At 50.6% G+C, this 21,554-nt stretch overlaps 2 protein-coding genes across 6 annotated transcripts in view; both read right to left on the reverse strand.

Moving 5' to 3' along the window:
• MYO1C (myosin IC) overlaps nt 1–6,367 on the reverse strand; it is a 35,743-nt gene extending 29,376 nt beyond the window's left edge. The window contains exon 1 of one of the 2 annotated variants that reach the window (XM_007520411.3): nt 6,096–6,367. In XM_007520411.3, coding sequence (XP_007520473.1) covers nt 6,096–6,170 — 75 coding nt within the window. In that variant the 5' untranslated portion in view covers nt 6,171–6,367. Of the gene's footprint in view, nt 1–4,703; nt 4,861–6,095 lie in introns of those variants that run through there. The other variant, XM_016186997.2, reaches the window with a different exon arrangement.
• Nucleotides 6,368–10,351: 3,984 nt separating this feature from the next.
• INPP5K (inositol polyphosphate-5-phosphatase K) overlaps nt 10,352–21,554 on the reverse strand; it is a 36,218-nt gene continuing 25,015 nt past the window's right edge. For 3 of the 4 annotated variants that reach the window (XM_007520410.3, XM_060204117.1, XM_060204115.1), the window contains 5 exons: nt 13,940–14,126; nt 12,741–12,878; nt 12,439–12,522; nt 12,165–12,269; nt 10,352–11,982 (listed from right to left, as the gene is read on the reverse strand). In XM_007520410.3, coding sequence (XP_007520472.1) covers nt 11,923–11,982; nt 12,165–12,269; nt 12,439–12,522; nt 12,741–12,878; nt 13,940–14,126 — 574 coding nt within the window. In that variant the 3' untranslated portion in view covers nt 10,352–11,922. The remainder of the gene's footprint in view (nt 11,983–12,164; nt 12,270–12,438; nt 12,523–12,740; nt 12,879–13,939; nt 14,127–21,554) is intronic. The other variant, XM_060204114.1, reaches the window with a different exon arrangement.

Raw genomic sequence — 21,554 nt, forward strand, 5'->3', positions numbered from 1 at the left:
AGAAAGCTAAGTAGAACACTAAGACACCTTGCAGGCCTCAGTACAGATCACACACACACACACACACACACACACACACACACACACCGGCCAGCTATTCATTCCACACATGCTTGGGGTGGACCTAACTAAAAGCCATGTCCTGGGTCTGCCAGGCCACACTTACCTAGTGAGAAAAGCCTTTTCTGCATGCCTATTACAAAGAGCTCTGAAGAGCGTTAGCTGTTCCGAGCTGAGAGAGAGGTAAGGAAACTGAGTACATGCACACGCATGTGAAGGGGGGAGGGGGGGCGTCGCAATAAAGTTAGGATCTGTACTAGTTTTTTGTTTTCCCTCCAGGGTTATTGCTGGGCTCGGTGCCTGCACCATGAATCCACCGCTCCTGGAGGCCATTTTCCCCACCCCCTTTTGTTGCCCTTGTTGTTGTAGCTATTATTATTGCCATTGTTGATGTTGTTCGTTGTTGGATAGAACAGAGTGAAATGGAGAGGGGAGGGGAAGACAGAGTGGAGGAGAGAAAGAGAGACACCTGCAGACCTGCTTCACCGCCTGTGAAGCGACTCCCCTGCAGGTGGGGAGCCCGGGGCTCGAACCGGGATCCTTTCGCCGGTCCCTGCGCTTTGCGCCACATGCGCTTAACCCATTGCGCTACCGCCCGACCCTCTAGAGTTAGGATCTGTAAAGCCAGGGCCTTACCACGTGCGAGGTACTGAGTTCAAATCCCGGCACCATATGGGATCAACACAACAGAGTGGGGCAACTCCACAGATGGGAGTGGTGCTGTGTTAATACTCCCTCCTCTTTCTCTCTCTCCCAGAAGGAAGAGAAGGAAACGGAGTCATCTAGCCTGCCTGGAATTTGGGATTACAGGAGAAGCGCTGGCTAGCAAAATTAATAATAATAGTAATTGGCGGGGGTTGGGGGGACGGGGGACGAGCTGAGACCCAAAGGCCCAGTGTGCCCCACCCTTGCACTAATCTCCCCCAGGGTAGGGGTGAGGCTGCGGCAGGTGCTGGTTGCATCGTCCAAGGGAAGGCTCATTACCTCGGGAACAACAGCCTGGCCCCAGCCGCAGCTCCGGGGAACCCGCGGGCTGGAGGCGGCAGCTGGAGATGGGGCGCTCCCGAGGGTGGAGGGTGCTGCCGCACGCAGCTGGGATGGGAGACCCGCGGGAGCAGGGAGAGGGAGGGTGCTAGCAGAGGAGGGCGCAGGGTGGGAGGGGGCGCCCTCCGCGGTGCTCCGGGGTTAAAATCCATCAGACAGCGGGAAGGGAGTTCAGCCACCAACCTGCCCGGGGTGGGGCGTGCCTTGGCACACGGGGGTAGGGGTCCAGGGGCGCCCCGTTAGTTACAGCTCCCCGAAAGGGAGGGGGCGCCTGCTTGCCACGAGGGCGGAGCTGAAGGGCAAGGCGGGGCTCCGTGGCCGCCGCGCCCGCCGCCGAGTCAAACGGCTGGAATGAGGGGAATCCGCGCGTGGAGGGGTCCGGCCGGCCGCCCCCACACCCCGGGCCGCACCGCCACATTCCCCGCATGCCCGGTGGCGTCTCCACAATCCCCGCCCCGCGGCGGAAGGAGGGGGCGTCTCCGCCGCGGGGTGGGTCCCAGGGCCAGTCCCAGCCACCAGCAGCCCCTCACCTGGACTTGCGGGGATGAGACCTGAGCTGGGAGAAGGGGAGGGGGCAGGGACCAGAGGGCGTGAGAGACAAGGCGAGGGAGCCCGCAACAAGGCCTGCCTGCCTGCCCGCTGAGAGCTTCTTTTTAAAAATTTTTTTATTATCTTTATTTATTTATTAGATAGAGACAGCCAGAAATCGAGAGGGAAGGGTTAGATAGAGAGGAAGAGAGACTGAGAGACACCTGCAGCACTGCTTCACCACTCGTGAAGCTTTCCCCCTGCAGGTGGGGACTCCAACCTGGCTCTGTAACGTGCTCTCAACCAGGTGCGCCACCACCCGGCCCCTGAGAGCTTCTTTTTACTTACTTGTTATTTATTTGTTTACTTCTAAATATTTATTTTAAAAAATACTTTATTAATGAGAAAGATAAAGAACCAGACATCACTCTGGTACATGTGCTGCCGGGGATTGAACTCAGGACCTCATGCTTGAGAGTCTAGTGCTTTAGCCACTGCGCCACCTCCCAGACCACAATTTTGTAAATTTATTAATGAGAAAGATAGGAGAGAGAAAAGAACAAGACATCATTCCGGTACATGTGCTGCCGGGGATTGAACTCAGGACCTCATGCCTGAGAGTCCTATGCTTTATCCACTGCATCACCTCCTAGACCACTTACTTGTTATTTATTATTGGATAGAGACAGAGAAATTGAGAGGGGAGAAGTTGCTAGAGAAGGAGAGGAGAGAGAGATATCTGCAGCTCTACTTCACCACTCATGAAGCTTTCCCCCCTGCATGTGGGGACCAGGGGCTTGAACCCGGGTTCTTGTGCACACTATAGCATGAGTGCTTAACCAGGTGGGTCACACACACACACCCATTGCCTAAAGCTTCTTTACAAGACTCCCTGCAGTACTCTCCAGCTGACCCCGTGAGGTCTGCAGAAATTCAGACCAGGCAGGTGGTTGCAGGACTGGTAAAAGCACTCACAGCTCCTGCAGGCTCCGTAAATGTCTAGGCTTCTCAGGAACTGCTGGTGTGCTCCCTGCCAGGTTTAGCTTCCTGGGTGACTATACTGGCAGTACACAACTCTGCGCTGTGTGACACCTGCAGCGGCTAGGTGGCAGCGCGCACACACACACATGCACTCTGAATTCCCACCTGAGTCTTGGCACGGGTGGCAGGCTAGGGTGCAGCCATGGATTCTGAGTGAGCTAGGGTTTATTTCCCAAAGCTGTCTTTGGGTTTCCTCTCATCTAGGACAGTGCCCTGACTCCCCCTCCACTAAGGCAAGGGCAAGGGCGGAGAGGGTCAAACCAAACCGACCTGAGTCACCCAGTGCTCTCTTTACCCTGGATGAGCCTCATGCTCTTAGCCTAATCTTTGCAGGTGTGGGTAGGGCAGTGGGCCCTCTCAAATGTTCCTCCTACCCAGGACCATACATGAAAGCCTGGAAAGGGCGTTTTGTGGAAACCCAGATCACAGCTCTAAGCTGATTTCTACTGTGGCTGCCTTGTGGCCTCTTGGGGGCAGTGGAAAGAACCACGACTTTTTTGTACCAGCAGTACAAAGCACAGAACGAGTACTCACAGTCAGGGCTGGGCCTAGTGAAAGAACTGTTCTAGGCTCAAGGGAACTGTTGAGGGAAAATGAGGCAGAATAGTGGAGACTTGGAGGCTCTACTTGAGTGCTCACGAGGCCCCAGTAAAGAGCCATGCATATATACTCTAGCTCCAGGCCTTTGGTCTTCTGGATATCTCTGCCACGAAATGGAACACCTTGTTCAACACCCTTTGCAGGTAGAGAGGGAGTCACTGAAAGGCTTGCCCTCTTCTCTTCACTTTGGCAGGAGGAGCCACCACCTGCTAAAACTTGCCCTCTGCTTCACCACTGTTTGGTTTCTGCACCAGGCAGCAGCTACTAACTAGCCTCAAGCCCTCCAACAGCAGCCAATGGCATTTACAAATGCTAATCAGATCCATCAACATTTCATGTTAATACTGTGGAGGCCTATAGGGCTCCTTCCACGCACAAGCCCCCACCTTCTGACCCACTACATCTGGCCAGGCCCGGTACACAGACTCATTCACTCCTGCGGTCCTGTGTGCAGGGCCAGCCTCTCCAAACCCTTCTCTCCCTAGTTCTTCTTCACCACCACACACAGCCAGGAGCAGCTGGTGCCCAGCCACTGGCCATACGCGGCTCTCTAGGCACCGGCTTGCAGCAGCAGCCTGTTTGGCCCGGTGACACAACACACGCGCGCACACACACACACACACACACACACACACACACGCTCGCACACGCTCGCACACACGCACGCACCCTACCCCACCTGACTGATTCTTAGTCATCCTTGAAGACTTAGCTCAAATATCACCTCCTCCAGAACCCCTGCCGGACTCCCCCTTAGCACACAGCCCCCTCCTTATCGCATTACACTCTAATCGCCTGTTTCCTTGTCGCTCTCTCCCAGGAGGCTGCTCCCGCCTGGGGTGCACGCCCAGCCTGGCACACAGTGGGGGCTCAGTAATCCCCCGCTGGAAGCCCGCATGAATGAATGAATCACAGAGCTCCGGGAGTGCGCGCAGGGGCCGGCCAGGGCGTGCCGGGCGGCGGGACGAGGCCGAGGGGCCAGCTATTCATCCTCCCATTCATCTCCGAGCCCCCAGCCCGCCACACTAGGCGCGCGGGGCGGCGCGGGGCTTTGGCGCGGCTGGGCCCCGGGGGCGGGGAACGGGAAGGGGCGGGACGCGGCGGCTTCTCCGGAACCCAGCGCGAGCTGGGCGGTGGGAGCGGCCCGTAGGGCGCGCAGAGTGCCGGACCCCGGCTCGGGTCACGTTAACCACACACGAGCTCAGTCCGCGCGGGGCCGAGTCCTGGCGCCGCCGGGCCCTGGGACTCCGTACGGGGCAGAGCCCACGGGGCCCCCGCGCCCCCCGAGGCGGCCGCCCCCCGCCTCCATACGGTAGCGCCGGGCCTGGCTCAGCCCCGGCTGTCTGCCCTTTCCCCATCCCGCCCGCCGGCCGAGGCCTCCGGGGCCCATGCGGCTGCTGCTGCCCCGCGCCCACGCCCCGAGTACCCACCGACTGGGTTCTTCGGGCGCGCGGGCGGGGGCCAGGCTGGGCGGCGTGGCCGGCTCCGGAGTCGGCGGCCCTGGCACGCTCTCCCCGCCCAGGGCCCGCCCGTGGCCCGGCCGCCGCCTGTCGTCATCCCGGGCAGGGCCCAGACCCGGCGCGCGCACCCTGCCGCCACGCCCCGCCCGGCCGGAGCACCCCGGCTCTAGCGTGGCTGGGACCCGGGTCCGCGGAGTCTCGGCTCCTTGGACTATGAAACCAGGTCGAAAGACAAGGGGAGTCTAGTCACAAACACACACTCTCTCCCTCTCCTACTTTCTTTCTCTTCCACTCCCCCTCACTCCCTATCTTCTCTGGCCAACTACCTGGCCCACTCACCACTGCACGGGAGGGTGCATCTGATGGCGTGCTCTCTTTTCATCCTAGGGTCCTTATGCGTCCCCAGAACAAGCCCGTCCCTCCTCTGAGTTCCAGGTTAGGTCAGTTGTTCCCCATTTGTGATGACCTCTTTCCTTTCACCCTACTTCCTGACCCACTCTGCTGTTCTGAGTTCTTTGGGCCTCCCGGAAAAGGGTAGGCAGGCATTAAATGAGTCTGCATGGCGGCCAGGAGCCTTCCAGCTTTCCTTGGGCCTCGGAGCAGCCCTGCTGCCCAAGTATCCAGTTCAGAGCCCAACCTACAGAAGAAGTTTAGGGAGCTGCTCCAGAAAAGAAAAAAAAAGGGGGGGGGGTTTATAAGCCCAGATTCCATCTTTGAAAAACCCTGTTTCTGCAGCCAGCCGGGGAGATAACTCAGTTCTTAGAGCCTGGGACTCAAGCTCTGGTTCAAGCCCCAGTGTTGTATGTACTGGAATGGTCCTCTGGTTTCTCCTTGTTTCATATAAGACTTCTAGCTAATGCAGAAATACATCTTAAAAAATACGTGGGGAGTCGGGCAGTAGCGCAGTGGATTAAGCTTAGGTGGTACAAAGCGCAAGGACCAGCATAAAGATCCCGGTTTGAGCCCCCAGCTCCGCACCTGCAGGCGGGTCGCTTCACAAGTGGTGAAGCAGGTCTGCAGGTGTCTATCTTCCTCTCCTCCTCTCTGTCTTCCCCTCCTCTCTCCATTTCTCTCTGTCCTATCCAACAATGACGGCATCAATAAAAACAACAATAATAACTACAACAATAAAAAACAAGGGCAACAAAAGGGAATATTAAAAATAATACCTGTTCCTAGTGGTCCTTAAACCCTCACCCCTTCCTTCCACTTGCTCCTTCTAGCTTGTGCTAGTCTTGTCCCCACTCTAGAGTTCCCCCCTACTGTCTGCTCGCCTTTTTTGGAGGGGTTTGCTTGAGGGAGCCTGCTGGACCTTAGGGAGATGCTACCACCCTCCCCACCAGCCCGAGCATCCCAGCTTACAAGCTTGCAGGGCCTGTGGGGGTGAACCACGCGGATGATCTCCCCGGTGGGTATCAGCTCCACTTGCAGTGCCATTCCGCCCTGTGGTAGCCAGCGTGCTGAGAACTGGGGCCTCTGAACTGCCTGCCTGCCCACTGGCTCTGAGCTCTCTGGGAGCCAGTAATCTGGTCTCTGGGATGGCCACTTGGTTCAGCTTCAACTCCAGCCCCAGGGGATATGTCTGGTCCAGCTCCTCAGGACACAGCTGGAGCAGCCCAGGTCTGATTGGGAGGCCTCTTAGCCTAGCAGGCTGGGGCAGGAAGAGGAGGGGCTGAGGGATAGAGGAAATGCCTGTTGTCCCAGGTAACCAGAGGAGCGGGTCACCCATGGTGGACCCCCCGGGATCCAGCTCAAGGGGTGGGAGATTTCTTCCCCAATGGTTCCATGCTAGGGTTTCTCTCCAAGTGCCCACTTACTGGCCTCTGCTAAAGAGCACACTGGCCACTCCCCGAGCCCTAACGCACATCCTGCCCGAAGCTAAGAGGGTCCATCAGTGAGACACGGCCCCTCCTACACCTCCACCCCAGCTTGCAAGAGCAGGTGAGCCCATGGATTTAGAGGTCAAGGCTGCTGGGTGCTGTCTGTGGGTTAGCCAGAAAGACACAACACTGCTGTACCCTCCCCCAGAAGCTCAGAGGCTTGGAAGAGTGGTCCCTCTGCTCCTTGGCAGTTAATTCTGCTCACTCCTTACTTGTCAATTGTACCTTCAGGTGCCCCCACCCTGAGTGTTCCTGTTTTTCTAACTTTGATTGTTGTTAGATCAAATTTGACATTTTCCTGGCCTAGGACTGGGCCCTCCCGGTCTCCGGTCTCCAGTCATTCCTTAGAGGAAGCGTGAAGGGGGAAAGCGACCTTTCCAGATGGAGGCTGGCATGGGAGGGCTGGAGTCCAGTGCCTAGATGACCCCATGAGCAGGTGCCCCCCCCCCCGCACCCTTCCCGTCCCTCCCTCATCACAGCTTCCCCTCCGCCCAGGAAAGGACAACAAGGCTTCCTTCCTTCCTCCGGGAAGCACATCTATCCAGAGCAGGCTCATCCCCGGCAGCCGCACAATGGCCCTTATCAGCCATGGAGCCAGGCAGGGACGCAGCGCTCACCAAGTCTCACACATTTCCTGTTTCCACCCAGTGGGTCAGGGCTGGGCCCAGAGCGGCCATATCCTGACTGGGGCCAAGCTGAGGGAGAACACTCCCCCTTCCCTTTCCCGCCTTTCAATCACTGCAGGACTCAGTACTCCCAGACAAGGAGGGGCCCTGCAACTAGAGGCAGGGGTAGGGGTATGTGGGTGGAGTGGGGGTGTGGGTGAATGACAGATAAGTATGTCCCACTATTAGGAGAAACAGGGAGACCCTTGGAATTTAAGGCCCAATTTAAGGGGACATTAAACAGAGTGAGAAATAGGTATCACATTGTTCAAAAACTTCTTAAAATTGTTCTCTCAGTAATCTTGTGAATAGATACATTACTTATATTTACAGATGACTGAGGCTTTGTGGATAGATGGAACTCTGATCTCAGCCTAGGTCTTGACCCCACTCCTTTTTTTTTTTTTTTTTTTTTCTCCAGGGTTATTGCTGGGGCTCGGTGCCTGCACTATGAATCCACTGCTCCTGGAGGCTATATTTTTTCTCTTTTGTTGCCCTTTTATTTATCGTTGTTGTTATTGCTGTCATTGTTGGATAGGACAGAGAAAAATCGAGACAGGAGGGGAAGACAGAGAGGGGGAGAGAAAGACACCTGCTGACCTGCTTCACCGCCTGTGAAGCGACTCCCCCCTGCCTGTGGGGAGCGGGGGGGGGGGAATTAAGCATTATTTCTAAGAAAACACTGATTAGTGCTTCAGGTCCCAGTTTTCAACACTTTCAGGAAATACATTTTCTGGGAGTTGGGCTATAGCACAGCGGGTTAAGTGCACATGGTGCGAAACTCAAGGACTTGTCAAGTGACCTCTTTCCAGGTGGGGAGCCGGGGGCGCAAACCGGGATCCTTATGCTGGTCCTTGCGTTTTGTGCTGTGCTACTACCCCCACTCCTCTTTTCTAACTCTGCATGACATCCCAGCTGCTTGTGTAGCTTCAGAGGGACTGTGCTATGGCTCTGAACCTTGGTTTTCCTGAATTAATAATGTACTCAAGCCCTTTCTTCCTGCCAATTAAATGAAAGGTGCCAAGTGGCAGCACTCAAGATGACTGTGCATGTGAGAAGGAACAGGAGGGAGAACGCTGGGGCTAAGGATTCTTCAGGTATATTTATGTTCAGAATAGGGGCTACAGGTAGGAGAAATAACATAGTGGTTTATTCAACACCTTCATGTCCAAGGCACCCAAGGTCCCAGGTTCAATCCCTTACACTATCACAAACCAGAGCTAAGCAGTGCTCTGGTGAAAAGGAAAGGAAAAAGGAAAGAAAGGAAGAAAGAAAAGATAGGCTAGCAAAGAGTTTACTTAGTGTACTGCTTTGTCATGTCTCTGACCCAGATTTGAGCCCAGCACTGCAATCAGCACACTGAAGGGAGTTTTGGTGCTGTGATTTCTTGCCGTTTCTCTGTTTCTCTGCCTCTGTTGGCGGGCGGGGGGGGGGGGAGAAGAAAATCTTAGAGTGGTCTGGGAAGTGGTGTAGTGGATAAAGCACTGGACTCTTAACCACACGTGCCACCGACCTGGGCCCCCTTTTAAAAAATATTTAATTTTATTTTTTAATTTTTTAAAGACTTTTAAAATATTTATTTTCCCTTTTTGTTGCTGTTTTTTTATTGTTGTAATTATTATTGTTGTTATTGATGTCTTCGTTGTTGGATAGGACAGAGAGAAATAGAGAGAGGAGGGGAAGACAGAGAGGGGGAGAGAAGAGAGATACATGCAGACCTGCTTCACAGCCTGTGAAGCGAGACCCCTGCAGGTGGGGAGCCAGGGGCTTGAACCGGGATCCTTACTCCAGTCCTTGCACTTTGCGCCACCTGCGCTTAACCCCGCTGTGCTACCGCCCGACTCCCAATATTTTATTTTTTTATTAATGAGGATAGGAAGAGAGAGAAAGAACCAGACATCAGTCTGGTACATGTACTGCCGGGACCAAATCAGGACCTTATGCTTGAGAGTCCAATGCTTTATCCACTGCACCACCTCCCAGACCACCTTTTTTTTCCATTTATTTATTCCCTTTTTGTTGCCCTTGTTTTATTGTTGTAGTTCTGATGTTATTGATGCCCTTGTTGTTGGATAGGACAGAGAGAAATGGAGAGAGGAGGGGAAGACAGAAATGGGGAGAGAAAGATAGACACCTGCAGACCTGCTTCACTGCCTGTGAAGCGACTCCCCTGCAGGTGGGGAGCTGGGGGCTTGAACTGTCATCCTTATGCTGGTCCTTGCGCTTTGTGCCACGTGCAACTTAACCCACTGCGCTACCGCCAGACTCCTCCACCTTTTCTACTAGAGCTGTACTTAACTCTGGCTTACAGTGGTGCAGGGGATCAAACTTGGGAATTAGAAGCCTTAGGTATGAGTCTCTTTGTATAATCATTATGCTATCTCCCCCCCAAGCTGTTCCCCCAAGACTGTCACTTCTTTTTGTGCAGCACTACAGCACCAGGGGCCTCAGACGTCTCATTTCACTCATTGCTCTAGGGCCATTTTTTATTTTATTTTGACAGGACAGAGATAATTGAGAGAGGGGAGATAGAGAGGAAGAGAAACACATGCAGACCTGCTTCACTGTGTGTGAAGTCCCCTGTAGATGAGGGCTGGAGGCTTGAACCCAGGTCCTTATGCATGATAATGTATGCCCCTCAACTGGGTATGTCACCACCAGGCCCCTTCAAGGTCAATTTTTCATTCTCCTTATTTTGAAGCAGGAGAGTCACTACAGTACTGCTCCACCATCCTCGAAGCTTCACCCAGTCCTGTGGTTCTGTGGCTCAAATCAGGGGGCTTCATGTTTGGTAAGTCACATGCTCTGCTAGGTGAGCTATCTCCAGCCCCCTAAATAGTATCAGTTCTAGGACACCTAGTCTAATTAGCAGCTAAGTAAACTAAATTCAAAAATATAGACAGAATGCACTAACTGGGGCAAAGGAGCACCCCGGGATCTCAGAAGCCATTCCCATTTGGCCACATCTTCCACACTCGACACAGAGTGTCGTCTGGATCTACAGGACCTACTCATCCTGGAGTCCACCGTGTGCTCCCTCCCACCAATATCACAAAGGAGTCATACACAAATGTAAAAGCCGTGTTTCTAATTATCCCCCAGTGTAAAGACACAGAACACACACAACCAAGGCCCACTTAGAGGTCAGGGGCAGAGCCTGAGGGTACACATGGCTTCCGGGACGGAGCATATTGACAGGAGAGTCCTGGGTCTCAGGTTGCAGCATGGGCATGACAGTCACAGTGCGGGCTCCCTGAGGCGTCCAAGCAGAAGAGTCACTAAGTCACAAGTGGCTACAGGCCAGTGGTAGGAGTAGGGACAGACTATGTCCTCTATACCTGGAGAATGCTCTTTGAAGACGCCACTCAGGGCCAGATTTCCCCAAATGTCTTGCGCCCAGCTCTCCTCTTTCCATGCCCCTTTTTCTGGGTGCCACAGGGCTTAGCAGGGGCAGTTTCTTGCCAGTGACTGCAGGCAAGCAAAGGGCTAGATCAGCTCTACTTGGCAAGGATCATCCTGGCAAACTCTGTGGCTATAACTCTACCATCTGCCAACCCTTCACAAGAGGGCAGGTTGGGGACATGCAGCTTAGGGCCTGTCTCACCAGCAGAAGTGAACCTGTAGGGAGGCTGGGGACACAGCATAAGAGCTATGCAAATGATTTTCATGTCTGAGGCTCTGAGCTCCCAGGTTCAATCCCCAACATCAGCATAAGACACAGATTAGTACTGGTGTGAGAGAAAATAAACAAACAAACAACAACAACAACAACAAAAACCAGTAAGGGTGGGGATAGATAGCATATGGTTATGCAAAGTGACTCTCAAGCCTGAAGCTTCAAAGTCCCAAATTCAATCCCCTGCACAACAGAAGCCAGTGAGAAGTGATTAAAAAACAAACAAAAAAAAAACCCCCCAAAAACCCAACCAAACAAAAAACAAGCCACTGGTAAAAGTAAAAATAAAAAGGAAGTGAACCTGGGTCTACTGCTCAGGCCTTGGAATTTCCTGGGTTAGATTCTCTGGGCAAGGGGACAAGGAGGCTGGCAGAAGGAAACTCATCAGCCGGCTCATAACCCTGACATATAAGTCTGAGTAAAGCACCTCGCCCCCATCGTCTTAGTCATACTACTTCTGCTGAAAGAGGGGTGTCCTCAGGCCCTCTGCCCATCCCTCAGGACAAGCAGTATAATGCCAAGACTCCTGAAACCCAATGCTGCTTGTGCCAACCAGTGTATGGAGCATCTCCTCCTCCCAGGCAAGCCCAGGATGGCATGATAAGAATGCAGGTCTGTGCCAGCTGGAGCATGTGCCTGGCAGGCCTGCTTGGGTGAGACTGGGAGTGTGTGTGGGAAAGTCACGGAATGAGATGCAGCCTGGAGGGTCCTTCCCACATTCAGTCATTGTCCCTGCTCTTCACTGTTGACAGACTGGCTGGTTTCACTCACATCTCAGCAACAAAAACTTGTATTTAAGTAGTGGGTCCCAGAGATCTGGACTTGAGAGAGCTGAAGAGTATGGTCAGAGCTCCCCTGGGATGTGGAGGCTACTTACTGCCTCCTGCTGGGGCCCAGCAATCCTGGCAGTGGTAGGCAGAGCTGGCTGCCAGCCCTGGCCTCTGCCCTGGGTTCACTCTCCTCCTTGCTCAGATCTGTGGTTGGATTTTACCAGGTAGGTCCTCCCCCATGAAGATTCGAGGCTGGATCTGCAGGGATAAAGCAGGTGGTGAAGAGATCAGGGGTGAGGTGTGAGTGAAGAGGCTGTTTTGTTCTTCCCCATCATCTCTGTTTCCCCACTAACGTGGCTCCTCAGTGTGGGTTGGCTGCTATGTCTGGGTCCTCAGGGAAGCCCACGTGAAGTCTTCTGCAGGACCCACACATCTCTTACCTTAAAGGGTTTGCTTATCCCCACCACAGAACGGAGATTGTTGCTATAGTAACAGAGGAGAAACTGATCCTCAGTCTCAGGGATGTCACTGACATTGATGTACACCTGGAAGGCAGGGTAGGCAGGAATGGGGTCAGCTTCATAACCCTTAGCCCCACCCAGCTCTTGCCAACAAGTCATCTAGCTCTTTGTTCCTTCCAGAAAACAGGAACAAGCAGTGGGCAAGCTGGCCCGCTGGAAACGTGAACCCCGTATCTCAGGAAGGGGCAGGTACCTGGTTCAGCCGGTCGCTAGACAAGACCTGGTTGTCCCTGACCCAGACATAGGACACGTAGTCATTAATGTGGCGCAGTCCCATCTGTGGAAGGAGGGGGGATCGGTGATCTGGGAGGAACTTCTAGAAATTCCTAAGAAGAGGATGATGATGGCTTTATTCCTAGGGTCGCCCATCATACCATATGCTCTGCCCTTAACTGCTAGCCCCAATGGGATGAACAGGGATGAGCTGGGCCCTCCAGGTGGGGTGGGTCAGCCAGAGGGTGACTGGAGGGTTCCAGGCCTTGCCTGCCACATCACCTTGTAGAGTCCAATCCAGTCCCAGGGGCTGCTGAGGAACTCTGCAGTTAAGGAGTAGCTGACCAACATGTCGTTCTCCATGGTCCACAGGCCCTCAGGTATTAGCGTGATCAGTGGGACAGACACCAATGGCTTCAGCTATACAGGGGTGGGGAGAAGGTTGAAATCCTGTGGAATCATCCCCTTATCTAAGATGAACATCCTTACTCTGTCCTTTCAACATGCCAGGGCTAGTGGAGGGAAGAGGGCACCCAGTGAGGTGGGTGTGGGACTCTCGCTAGGTTGCCCTGAGAAAGTGTCAGACTTTGGCTGGTCAACTGGAAAGAGAAAGGGCCAAAATAGGTAGCAGAGCCTTCCAGGGAGGATAGGGCTGAGGGAATGGTGGGTAACCAGACAGACAAATGAGTACTGAAGGGTGATGGCAGAGGATAGCAGGACGGTGGAGAATTATTAGAGGTTTAAGCAAGAACCCAGAGGGCCAAGGAGATAGTATAGTGATTATGCAAAAGACTTTCATGCTTGAGGCTCTGAGGTCCCAGGTTCAATCCCCAGCATCACCATAAGCCAGAGAGACAGGAAAGAATGGGGAGGGAAGGAGGGAGTAAAAGAGTGGGAAGGAAAGGAGGGAAGGGAGGAGCCAGCTAGCTGCTCTCAGGACTCAGGGTTGCTGACCCAAAAGTACAAATCCAATTTTGGGGATGGAGTGGTGCTCTGGTTAGAACAAGTATATGGAGAAAAAACAATATAAAGACAGACAAGCCAGTAGGAAAAGGTGAGGGTTGAGCGTAGCCAGCAGCTTGAAGGTCAACACCACACCTTCCTGGTCTTTATAGGCAAGGCAGGAGGATGGTGGATGGAGGGAGCTCCACATGCAACCTGATCCAGACAGGTTTAAGACAAATAAAAGGAAGTCTGAGTTCACATGGCAGGTAATAAACTTAATGGAACTCATTAACCCCAAGTGACAGTACCAAGAAGAAATGGAAACCTAGTCACAAAGGGTTTGAACGCGTTTTTGATAGAGCCATCAACCGCTCCTAAGGAGAGCTGGGATACCTGACCTGGGAGCAGGAACAATGTGTCCTCTTACTGGTCTCCCCTGGGGAACCTGCTGACATTACAACCAGGGATGAAGGGTTTGGGGATGTGGCCCAGCATGGCTGCTCTTCTGCCAAGTACTGAGCAACATGGAAATTCACCTCTAAGTCAAAGGTGCCAGTGACAGGCTTATGGTCACTGATGCTGTACATCATGTGGCTGACGTAGCTCTTCAGCGACAGGGAGAAATAGGGGACTGGCAGTCTGGTGGTGCAAGGGTCATCCTTGGGCTGTCGCTTCAACCTCCATAGGATTCGGTCAGTCCATGCTGGCTTGCGTTTCTTCTCACTGGGGTTGGAGAACAGAAGAACTGAGAGAGAAGAAAGGGTTGGCAGGAGAACAAGAGGGTAGCTCCATGAGTATGCTGGAATCCCTAACTCCAGGGTCAATCAGGGGCTAAGAGGCCTCTAGGTGAGAGTTGGAGCAGGAGGGGCCCATAGGATCAGACGTCTGCTGGGCCCTTGTCAAGCTCAGCCAAGAATCCTCAGACTAGTCTACGTTTAAAAAAAATATTTATTTATTTATTTATTTATTTCCTTTTTGTTTTTATTGTTGTTGTTGTCATTGTTGGACAGGACAGAGAGAAATGGAGAGAGGAGGGGAAGACAGAGGGGGGAGAGAAAGATAGAGACCTGCAGACCTACTACGCCGCCTGTGAAGAGACTCCCCTGCAGGTGGGGAGCGGGGGCTCGAACCTGGATCCTTATGCCGGTCCTTGCACTTTGCTCCATGTGCGCTTAACCCACTGCACTACCACCCGACTCCCCACTAGTCTACATTTTTGTGAATCAAACTGTGACTCTGAAACTTTTTTTTTTCTTACCAGAGCACTGTTCATCTCTGGCTACTGGTGGTGTGGGGTATTGAACCTGGGACTTTGGAGCCTCAGGTATAAGAATCTCTTTGTGGGAGTCGGGCAGTAGCTCAGTGGGTTAAGCACAGGTGGCGCTAAGCGCAAGGACTGGAGTAAGGATCCCGGTTCCAGCCTCCAGCTCCTCACCTGCAGGGGAGTTGCTTCACAGGTGGTGAAGCAGGTCTCCAAGTGTCTATCTGTCTCTCCCCCTCTGTCATCCCTCATCTCTCCATTTCTCTCTGTCCTATCCAACAACGATGACATCAATAACAACTCAAACAATAATAAAAAACAAAGGCAACAAAAAGGGAAAATAAATAAATAAATATAAAAACAAAAAATAAGGGAGCCGGGCGGGGGCGCAGCGGGTTAAGTGCAGGTGGCGCAAAGCACAAGGACCCAAGTAAGGATCCCGGTTCGAGCCCCCGGCTCCCCACCTGCAGGGGGAGTCGCTTCACAGGCGGTGAAGCAGGTCTGCAGGTGTCTGTCTTTCTCTCCCCCTCTGTCTTCCCCTCTTCTCTCCATTTCTCTCTGTCCTACCCAACAATGACGACATCAATAATAACCACAACAATGTTAAACAACAAGAACAACAAAAGGGAAAATAAATAAATATTAAAAAAAAAAACAAAAAAATAAAAATAGAAACCATAACCATTATGGTATCTATATTATGCATAACCATTATGCTATCTATACCCACCCTCATTTTCAAAGCTTATTTCTTGAACAAAAGCATCAGTAGATCAAAGAAGCTGAGGCTTGTATTTTGGAGTCAGACTTCAGACCGTTTGGCTACTCCTTTATTTAAGGAGGAAAGGAGAATATTCTGGGAATGTTTTATGTGCTTGTGACCAGTATCTTTTGCATTCAAGCTTCGAGGTGGGAAACTTGACTTAGACAGGATTTAAGGTGGTGTGAACCACAGAGCGTGTGTAATTTCTTTTGATATTTATTTAGTTTCCCTTTTGTTGCCCTTGTTTTCTTATTGTTGTAGCTATTATTGTTGTGGTTATTGATGTCATTGTTGGATAGGACAGAGAGAAATGGAGAGAGGGAGGGGAAGACAGAGAGGGGGAGAGAAAGATAGACACCTGCAGACCTGCTTCACCGCCTGTGAAGCAACTCCCCTGCAGGTGGGGAGCCCGGGGCTAGAACTGTCGGTCCTTGGGCTTTGCACCACGTGCACTTAAGGCAATGTGCTACCGCCTGACTCCCTATTTAAAAAAAAAAAAAAAATTATTTATTCCCTTTTGTTGCCCTTGTTTTTTAAATTGTAGCTATTATTGTTGTTGTCATTGTTGGAGAGAAATGGAGAGGGGAGGGGAAGACAGAGAGGGGTAGAGAAAGGCAGACACCTGCAGACCTGCTTCACCGCCTGTCAAGCGACTCCCCCTGCAGGTGGGGAGCTGGGGGCTAGAACTGGGATCCTTACGACGGTCCTTGCACTTTGCGCCACCTGCGAGTAACCCACTGCACTACTGCCCGACTCCCGCGTGTGTGTTTTTTAAACACCCAACCAACCCATGAGGCCTCAAGTTTTTTCATGTGAACTAGAGATAAAGATTATTAACCTCTGGGGGTGAGAGTGTTTTACAGAAAACTGAGAAACTTTACACATGTATCAACAACTGTATATATTGTAAACCATTAATCCCTCCAATTAAAAAAAAAAAGTTACCTCATAGGATTGCTAAGATAATCATTTGTGAAAAAAATCATAAAAATGTTTAGGTCATGGGGGTCGGGCGGTAGCGCAGTGGGTTAAATGCAGTTGGCACAAAATGAAAGGACCAGTGTAAGGATCCCAGTTCAAGCCCGTGTCTCCCCACCTGCAGGGGAGTCGCTTCACAGGCGCTGAAGCAGGTCTGCAGGTGTCTATCTCTCCCCCTCTCTTGTCTTCCCCTCCCCTCTCAATTTCTCTCTGTCCTATCCAACAACGACATCAATAACAACAATAATAAAAATAACCACAGCAATGATAAAAAAAATAACAAGAGCCACAACAAAGGGAAAAAAAAAAGACTCCAGGAACAGAACAGTGGATTCGTGGTGTAGGCACCGAGCTCCAGCTATAACCCTAGATGCCAAAAAAAAAAAAAAAAAAAGAAAGTTTAGGCCAGTGTTTGGTACAAAATGAGCTCTCTATAGGCACTGTCTACTATGATTCTTTGTTTTTAAAAGTTGTGGGGGGGTCGGGCGGTGGCGCAGTGGGTTAAGCGCAAGTGGCGCAAAGCGCAGGGACCGGCGTAAGGATCCCGATTCGAGCCCCCGGCTCCCCACCTGCAGGGGAGTCGCTTCACAGGCGGTGAAGCAGGTCTGCAGGTGTCTGTCTTTCTCTCCCCCTCTCTCTATGTCTTCCCCTCCTCTCTCCATTTCTCTCTGTCCTATCCAACAACAAAGCAACGTCAACAATGGCAATAATAACCGCAACGAGGCTGCAACAACTAGGGCAACAAAAAGGGGGAAAAATGGCCTCCAGGAGCGGTGGATTCATGGTGCAGGCACCGAGCCCAGCAATAACCCTGGAGGGAAAAAAAAAAAAAGTTGTGGTCTGGGAGGTGGCGCAGCGGTAAAGCTCTGGTCTCTCAAACATGTGCCAGAGTGATGTCTGGGTCTTTCTCTCTCCTTATATCTTTCTCATAAATAGATAAAATCTTTAAAAAAAAAGTCAAAAGAGAGCATTCCTGCCTGTTCTTTACTTTTCATCTCCCTTGAGGTGCAGAATTAAGCCCTTTAACTTCTCTAGGTAATCCAGGCTGCCCAAGACAAAATATATATTAACTAGAGACAGAGTAAGAGACCACAGCACTAAAGCTTCCTTCGTGTAGTAACTTGGTGGAGTTGGGCTTGAACCTGGGTTGCACACATAGCAACCGGTAGTGCAGCGGGTTAAGCACACATGGCATGAAACGCAAGGACCAGCATAAGGATCCAGTTTGAGCCCCCGGCTCCCCACCTGCAGGGGAGTCACTTCACAGGCGGTGAACCAGGTCTGCAGGTGTCTATCTTTCTTTCCCCTTCTCTGTCTTCCCTTCCTCTCTCCATTTCTCTCTGTCTTATCTAACAACGACGACATCAATAAAAACAACAACAACAAAAAACAAGGGTAACAAAAGGGAAAATAAGTATTAAAAAAAATTCAAAAAAAAAAAAGTAACACACTATCCAGTAAGCTATTTTACCAGTCTCACAGTCAACTTCCAAGTCAGCTCCACCCAAGCAACCACTGGGTGTTCTAAACAGATTTTGAATTCTGGAATGGGGTGATAATTGTTTTGGGGTTTCTTCCCCTTGTATTTCAATAAACCCTATGAAAGTAAAGCCAAGCCATGCTTCCCCATTTTATTATTTATTTCTTGCTTATTTTGCCACCAGGTTTATTAACAGGGCTCAGTGCCTGCACAATGATTCCACTGTTACGGGCATTTTTTAAAAATTTAATTTTCCTGACAGAGGAGAGATACCTGCAGCACAGTCCCACAGCTCATGAAACTTCAGGCCTGCGGATGGGGACTGGGAATTTGAACGTGGTAATAGGAATATGCCACTTTTGGTATACTGCACCTGTGTGACTCCACCACTCCTGATAAGCCACCACTCCTGTATATGTATTTCTTTCAGTTCTGGCATATACTGTTGTCGGAGATTAAATCTGGAACCCACAAGCCTCAGGCATAATAAAGGCCTTTTCCTTTTTTCATGTTTTATTTTTTCTATTATCTTTATATACTCCCTCTTTTTTTTTTTAACCAGCTCTGGTGTATGGTGGTGTGGGGGACTGAACTTGGGACTTCCGGAGCCTCAGGCATGAAAGGCTCTTTGCATAACCATTATGCTACCCCCCCCCCCAATTTCCCTTTCTTTATCTAGACTATAGACTATAATGTGTCTTCTTTGTCACATACATGACACAGTTTAAACTGGAGGAAGCTTCAGTGCTGTTTCCCTCTCTATCTCCATGTGAAAAAAATAAGCTTGTAGAGGTGAATCCTGGCAACATCGGAAACCGTTAAGGAGTCTTCACTGCCTCTAGAACACAGCCCAAGTCCTTCAGAGCAACTTTTCAGGTGCTCTCCTAGGGGTCTGACACCCACGTCCTACTTTACCTCTTTCCACCACCACTTCCCCCCCAAAAAATCAACTAAGCTTCTGGATTTTTTAAATATTTACTTACTTATTCCCTTTTGTTGCCCTTGTTTTATTATTATTGTTGTTATTGATGTTGTTGGATAGGACAGAGAGAAATGGAGAGAGGAGGGGAAGACAGAGAGGAGGAGAGAAAGACAGACACCTGCAGACCTGCTTCACCACCTGTGAAGCGACTCCCCTGCAGGTGGGGAGCCGGGGTTCGAACCGGGATCCTTGTGCTTTGCGCCACCTGCGCTTAACCCGCTGCGCTACAGCCCAACTCCCTAAACTGATTTTTTAAAAAAGAATTTATTTATTCACGAGAAAGATAGGAGGGAGAGAAAGAACCAGATATCACTCGGTATATGTGCTATCGGGATTGAACTTGGGGCCTCATGGTCGAGAATCCAGTGCTTTATCCACTGCGCCACCTCCTGAACCACTTAAATTGATTTTTTAAATAATAATTTTTACCTACATATTTATATGAGAGAGAGAAATGAAGAGATGGCATACCTCTGACATATGTGGTACCAGTGCTGGAGTTGGGGCTTCAGGCATGGAAACCCAGAGCTTCACCTGAGCCATCTATCCAGTTGCAAGTTAGACATTATTTCAGCCAAGATATACTGGATTGGACCCTTATTATATATGCTAGGCAATTGGAAATGCGACAGATAAAATTGATAAGAACCCAAATGACAAATCAAAGAAATAAATAAGATAAATATAATGTATGTTTTCCTGTCCTCCAAATACATAATGTTAGTTAAAAATAGGGCCCTACTGTGCATTAGGCACAGTGATAGGTATCTCACAGACTCTTCTAATCCTTCCAACAATCCTGTTGAGGTGACACTTTTCTCTTCCTATGGAAAACTCAGGTTCAGGGAGGTCACCGTGCCCAGGCAGAGACTGGATTATTGCCCAGGTCTGCTAATCATGAAGTCCTAGCTCTTTCCATTGCACCCCACTGCCCTTTCCAGCATGCTGTGGTCAATGTCTAGCAGCTAGAATGGCCTTACATTAGGCATTATGGGGGGGGTATCTCAATAATTTTTTTCTTTTGATAGGACAGAAATAAATTGATAATAATAAAGAGGGAGAGGTTAAGTGCACGTAGCACAAAGCTCAAAGACCGGCGTAAGGATCCTGGTTTGAGCCCCCAGCTCCCTACCTGCAGGGGAGTCGCTTCACAGGCGGTGAAACAGGTCTGCAGGTGTCTATCTTTCTCTCCCCCTCTGTGTTCTCCTCCTCTCTCCATTTCTCTCTGTCCTATCCAACAACGACGACATCAGTAACAACAACAACTACAACGACAATAAAAAAGACAACAAGGGCAACAAAAGGGAAAATAAATAAAATTACAAATTAAAAAAAAATAAAGAGGGAGAAAGACAGAGACACTTGCAGCACTGCTTCACCACTTGTGAAGCTTCCCCCCTGCAGGTAGGAATCAGAGGTCTGAACCCAGACCCTTTCACACTGTAACGTGTGTGCTGAACCAGGTGCACCACCACTGAGCCCGATTTTTTTTTTTTTTGCTCAGTGGCTATGACTAAACTCAAGATTTTTTTTTCCTAGAGATTAAATAATCTTTTACCTTAAAAATATTAAAACAGGGTGGTCGGGAGTTGGGCGGTGGCGCAGTGGGTTAAGCGCAAGTGGTGCAAAGCGCAGGGACCGGCGTAAGGATCCCGGTTCGAGCCCCCGGCTCCCCACCTGCAGGGGAGTCGCTTCACGGGCGGTGAAGCAGGTCTGCAGGTGTCTATCTTTCTCTCCCCTCTCTCTCTGTCTTCCCCTCCTCTCCCCATTTCTCTCTGTCCTATCCAACAACAAAGCAACGTCAACAATGGCAATAATAACCGCAACGAGGCTGCAACAACTAGGGCAACAAAAAGGGGGAAAAAATGGCCTCCAGGAGCGGTGGATTCATGGTGCAGACACCGAGCCCAGCAATAACCCTGGAGGGAAAAAAAAAATAATAAATAAAAAAAAAACAGGGTGGTCTGGGAGGTGGCGCAGTGGATAGAGCATCGGACTCTCAAACATGAGGTCCTGAGTTCAATCCTTGGCAGCACATGTACCAGAGTGATGTCTGGTTCTTTCTCTCTCCTCATATGTTTCTCATTAATAAAATCTTAAAAAAAAAATTAAAATAGGGGTGGGAGTAGATAGCATAATGTTACGCAAAGAGACTCTCATGCCTGAGGCTCCAAAGTCCCAGGTTCAATTCCCCGCACTACCATAAGACAGAGCTGAGCAGTGCTCTGGTAAAAAAAAAAAAAAAAAAAAATATATATATATATATATATATATATATATATATATATATATATATATATAGTAGCTTTCGTTGTTGTTTACTTTTGCTTAGAGGGTTTTAAACTGAGCCGTGGTCACAGGACACTGACCCCAAGCAGTGGTTGCTGACTGTAAAAAGACTTCTAGGTCAAGGAGTGTGGCCTGTATACAGCAAATGTTTTTTTTTTTGTTTCCTTTTTTTTTTTTTTAATATTTTATTTTATATCCCCTTTTGTTGCCCTTGTTGTTTATTGTCATTGCTGTTATTGCTGTCACTGTTGTTGGATAGAGCAGAGAGAAATCTAGAGGAGGGGAAGGCAGTGAGGAGGACAAAGACACCTGCAGATCTGCTTTCACCACTTGTGAAGCGACCCCACCTGCAGGTGGGGAGCCGGGGGCTCGAACTGGGATCCTTATGCTGGTCCTTG

This window comes from Erinaceus europaeus, chromosome 12 (assembly GCF_950295315.1).
Source record: "Erinaceus europaeus chromosome 12, mEriEur2.1, whole genome shotgun sequence".
Taxonomy (NCBI): domain Eukaryota; kingdom Metazoa; phylum Chordata; class Mammalia; order Eulipotyphla; family Erinaceidae; genus Erinaceus; species Erinaceus europaeus.